The sequence below is a fragment of the Cydia fagiglandana genome, chromosome 5, assembly GCF_963556715.1.
Source record: "Cydia fagiglandana chromosome 5, ilCydFagi1.1, whole genome shotgun sequence".
Taxonomy (NCBI): domain Eukaryota; kingdom Metazoa; phylum Arthropoda; class Insecta; order Lepidoptera; family Tortricidae; genus Cydia; species Cydia fagiglandana.
In genome coordinates, this window is record NC_085936.1 from 6,242,458 (window position 1) to 6,247,204 (window position 4,747).

The 4,747-nt window shown below is 36.1% G+C and overlaps 1 protein-coding gene across 3 annotated transcripts; it reads left to right on the top strand.

Moving 5' to 3' along the window:
• The first annotated feature begins 1,277 nt into the window (after window positions 1-1,277).
• On the top strand, window positions 1,278-3,895 carry LOC134664800 (thioredoxin-2-like). 3 transcript variants are annotated; one of them, XR_010098287.1, is made up of 4 exons: window positions 1,278-1,307; window positions 2,111-2,187; window positions 2,822-2,993; window positions 3,654-3,895. XR_010098287.1 is itself a non-coding variant. In XM_063521539.1 (4 exons), exons 1-4 carry the CDS (start codon window positions 1,475-1,477, stop codon window positions 3,867-3,869), a joined length of 531 nt encoding a protein of 176 aa, XP_063377609.1. In that variant the 5' UTR covers window positions 1,361-1,474; the 3' UTR covers window positions 3,870-3,895. The 3 variants fall into 3 exon arrangements, 2 of the variants coding, with proteins under 2 accessions (XP_063377609.1, XP_063377610.1); XM_063521539.1 differs by lacking the exon at window positions 1,278-1,307 and adding an exon at window positions 1,361-1,540; XM_063521540.1 differs by lacking the exon at window positions 1,278-1,307 and adding an exon at window positions 1,361-1,540 and having other exon boundaries at window positions 2,825-2,993.
• Window positions 3,896-4,747: the final 852 nt, after the last annotated feature.

Sequence of the window (4,747 nt, forward strand, 5' to 3'; positions counted from 1 at the left end):
GAAACATATTTTAAAATTGAGTTAAAGGGCTAAGTGTCAGTGCAACCACAATCAATAAAACCCTGAATTGCTTCAAAAGTAGAGACTTAATCGTGCTAAGAGGTTTAATTTGCAGAATATAACCTAACGCACTGCGGCCAATAAGGCGAAGTGGCGACAGCCACTAAGGCACGTGACTTTTCCTTTAACTGCTTACTCCAATCAATAAGGGATAGTGCAAGATTAATCTTGCAAAAAATGGACGAGATCTCGGTATTTCGAGATCTCGGAATACCGAGATTGCACTCCCTAGGGATATTGTATGATTTATAAATATTTTCCAATGGAAATTTAATCGTTGAAATAGTTATTTTAGTTAATTTTGTCAAATAGATGAAAATAGAAAGTTTATGTTGATTTCTTTTATCTGTGTTTGACAATCTGTAGATCCTTTAACAGTTTCAAAATAAATGGAGTTTTTATGGAGTTTAATACTTTAAAACTCAATGATTTTAAAGATCTATGAAATTATTTCAACCGACTCCATAATTTCAAGAGAAAGAGGTTCTCAATTTGGTTGTAAGTATGTGTTTTTTTAATGTATGGAGTGCCTCTCTTCTAAAATGTTTTCCGTTTTAACTTCTGGACTTATTACCTAGTAGCGGCTCACAAAAGACACGTGTGTTCCAATTTTCATTCAAATAAATCTTTTCATCAATCAATCAGACAGATGGACTGACGAACGGACTGATGAAAGGATAAGAGTGACATTCCATTTCCAACTGCAGCTGCAATACTGTTCATTTTACTATGGAAACGCGTCGCTGTCATTGTCAATTTCCATAGTAAAATGAACAATATTGCAGCTGCAGTTGGAAATGGAATGTCACTTTAAACGGACATGTTGTTCCGTTTTTGTAATTTAGGCCACGTTTTTTTGTAATTTAGGTAACGGAACCCTAAAAACAATGGACTAAACCCTACTATTTAAGAATTTTTATCTTAACACCAGAAAGACACATACCTAACGCTTGTTATTCTCATGACCCAACCTGAGATAACTTGAGGCACTTATACTAAAGTGACGTAGCAAAATATTTTATCGACAATTAAATATATCGATGTTACTGTCAACATAAATGTTCTACAAAATAAATATATTTATACAAAATCACTTTGTATACTGCTTCTTAAATTCTAAAAAGGTGCTTTTTCGAAAAAATATAATATTTAAATTTATTTATCCGTCTTATCGATACAAATCCCTATGAATGTGCCCCGAGTTATCACGGGTTTGTTCATGACAATGATAACCCCTGACGCAGTAGGTAAGTTTTTAGCCTCTAATCTCCTTTCTGGCGAATGTAATGACTCGATAATAAGACATAGGTGACAGATCACTTCTGCGCATCGCACGAGACATTACTCTGCGAAGTTCTCAGATATTTTATTTTTGCAAAGTAGCACCTACTTAGACACTGTTGAATTTTCCAAGATGCAATACAAGTTGTCATTGTTACTGGTAATATGTGCGCTTACTACTGTTCTAGCAAAAGACAAGGTCAGTTAAGTTTTTTTATTTGTCAGTGTTTTACATGATGGCGTTGATTCCGATTGTCGTATAATTATGATAGTAGATGTAAATACCCTAAATACTCTTTATTATTTTACTAAACTTAAGTTCTTCAACGGGCCTCCTACCTCCTCACCCCTAAAGGTCTTTTACTACACATTCGGTCTTTTGTATTATTCTCCTATAGGTACTAGACTATAAGTGACTTGTGATATTATATCTGCCTCGCCTATTTTACCAACTTAACCCTACTGAAAATTTGCCGTAGGTACAAACATACTTTGTCAAGTTCCACAACAGCAACTTAGCCATTATGACAATTGTCGATAGAAAACGCCAATACTTAAATAATGTATAGAAAAAGTAACTTGATTTTTCGTAGCATCTGTCGTCCCAATACATTTTTACGTTTGTTTGGCGATTTCGATGTACGATTGTCATTTTGGCAAGGCCCCTAGGTGACAGTTGACGATATGGTAAAATTGAGGCTAGATGGCTTGTTGCTGAATAAATATTAATAATGAATAATATTAAAAGGCAGTATATTGGTAATTGCAGAGACCCCTTGGAGCTGAATCTGAATCTGACGAGTCTGGAGAAAAAAACACGCTTGACACAACTACTGTTAAACCAGAGTAAGGCGAAAAGTTCGTTTGCGTTTCAAAAAATCTTTACACTTTCCCATAGGACGTGAATTTCAGTTTGTCAAATTTCTTTGCGAGTTTCTTTTAAGGATTTGTCACACATCCGTGACAAATGACATACCTAATAGTTTCTGTACGGATATGATGGTCGTTTTTGTCTACGTGACATCATGATAAAACGGTGCCCGTCACTTTCTACCCCGCAGAGTTAAAAAGTGACAGTTATTTTATCACGTGGGTAAATGGGGATAAAGCGATCCATAATATCTGTAAATTTATGTACAGTTATTTAAACTTTAATTTTTTTATAAGGTGCAGGGGAAAATTTCGACTGCGGGCAAAATTTCAACTAATCGAAATATCTTCCATGTTTTATATTGCTAACTAGAGTGCGAGAACCAGATAGTCAAAAAATTGTTTTTCGCTATCTGGAAATATATGGCACTTTAGTTAATAATGTAAAACATGGAAGATATTTCGATTACTTGAAATTTCCCCGCAGTCGTAATTGCCCCTCTGTACCTACATAAATCAAGTATAGTCAAGTAAATTTTGGCTGCATATATATTTGACTAGGTACTTACTGACACAATCAAGACCTTCCGAAATATACTTATTTGTTCAGGAGCAAAATAATCGCTATAAAAAACGCGACGGATCTGGAGACTCACATCACTGGGGCCGGCGACACAATGGTGATCATATATTTCATGGTTACCTGGTGCCCGCACTGCCAAAAGATTAATCCTACTATAGAAGATATTGCAGCCAAGACAGACAACCTGATCGTTCTGATGGTAAGGTCACAGGAATATTAGTACTACGGTACAGAAAGGAAATTTTGACTCGAAATTTTGGGTCGAATCATGTTGGCCCTTTCTAATGTATGGCACTATCCCTTTCGACCATTTAGGGTTGTCAAAATTCAAGCCATTCTTCGGTCGCGCACGCAAAGGGACGTCAAGTTGTGTCAATCATAATAATTGCTCGGAGCAATGCTGAGCCGAGCGGAGCCGAGTTTGGCCGAAGTCAGGAGTTTCGCACCCCTGGTAAGGTGCTGTGATGAATGTATATATCATGGTATCCTGACGAAGTGTTTAGGATGACTCACTCTAGAGCGGCCCAGGTGCGGTCGGGTTACCTTGATGGTTACATCATGCGGGTCTACTCCTAAGTAAAAAAACGTTACAGCTGGTAATTTAAGCAAATTGATGTACAGTCATGCGATATATCGGAGCGGCCAAGGTGCTCAAAAATATCCGAACATGCACTTTAATGTCTTTGTTCTTTGAGGGTTTTTTCAGATATTTGTGAACACCTTGGCCGCTTTTATATATCTGATGGCGTCTGTAGCTAGTTGAATTTCTGTCGCCCCAACGCGGCAGATCGCATTTTCACAATCAGTGTGTGAAATAAATGAAATAATAGTAATAATATGAAATGTTCTCTTTTTCCAGGTCGACAGAGATAACCTTGAAAACGATGATGATGTTTGGAAGTACGGGCTTAGTAACCTGCCTTCTGTCCCAAGGTTCATTTTTATAAAGAATGGAAAGAAAATCGAGGAAATACATGGCAGTGATTGCGATTTACGTGGTACTGTGTCTAAGTTAATGTCGCCCTCAAAAAGAAGCTCAGAATCATCAGATTCATCGAATTCATCAGACGAGTAACGGTAAAATGATCAACTGATTTATCGTGTGTATACACGCCGAATAAATGACTACTACTACTTAATTTACCCTTAAGTATTTTTTTTATTATTATTAATTCGTTTTCAGTTTTAATTTAAGTACGTACTTATTTTTAATTTTCTTCTTTCTGTTGAAAATCTTTTTTTAATAATCATCTATATATGTAAGTATTACTGTTTCCGATAAAAATCGGGGAGTTAACATAGGAAAACTTTTTTTTAAACAATGAAACCTCGTTAGTTAGTGGTTGATACAGAAGGCATACCTAAGACATTTCTTCAACCAGAATTGAAACTTAATACTGACAGATCATATCCATAACAAATCCAGATCAATTCATAACCTGTTATTACAATCAGAATGCGCCTAATGGCACCTGGCAGCTATCCATCGTTGGGGGTCACAGTAACTGCCAGTAAGTTGTGTTGCGAACTAGATTTGTTTAAGAATATTCTATGTTGATTGGACTAACCGCCTTATTTTGTAATCAACTAAGGGACTCTGGTCTTGGTATTCATTCCCACCTTCAACGTCGACACCGACTAAATGAACTTCATTAACTTTCGAATCATTATACCCAGTGTCGAATAAAAACAAATTAGTTATGGAAACTTAACAATGGTACAATAGCCTACGTATTTTTCCTTTAGTAGTTACCGTTTGGTAACCAAAATTTCGTAACCAGCTACAGAATGGGAATCAAGATTCCCAGTTTGGTATTTCTTTCCCGTTTCGAAGCTGGTTACCAATTTTTAGTTACCAAACGGTACTAAAGGGTATTTTTTGAGCCTATGTTTTCAGAATATATCCGTTTATTTATAGAAAAACGCTTTGTTTTCATTAACTATACTAAGTAA

What these genes read in the sequence shown, in the direction of transcription:
- LOC134664800 (XM_063521539.1), top strand. Translation starts at nt 1,475, where the DNA reads ATGCAATACAAGTTGTCATTGTTACTGGTAATATGTGCGCTTACTACT. An exon ending in CTGTTCTAGCAAAAGACAAG is followed by an intron (nt 1,541 to 2,110) that starts GTCAGTTAAGTT and finishes TGGTAATTGCAG; the next exon opens with AGACCCCTTGGAGCTGAATC. An exon ending in ACAACTACTGTTAAACCAGA is followed by an intron (nt 2,188 to 2,821) that starts GTAAGGCGAAAA and finishes TTATTTGTTCAG; the next exon opens with GAGCAAAATAATCGCTATAA.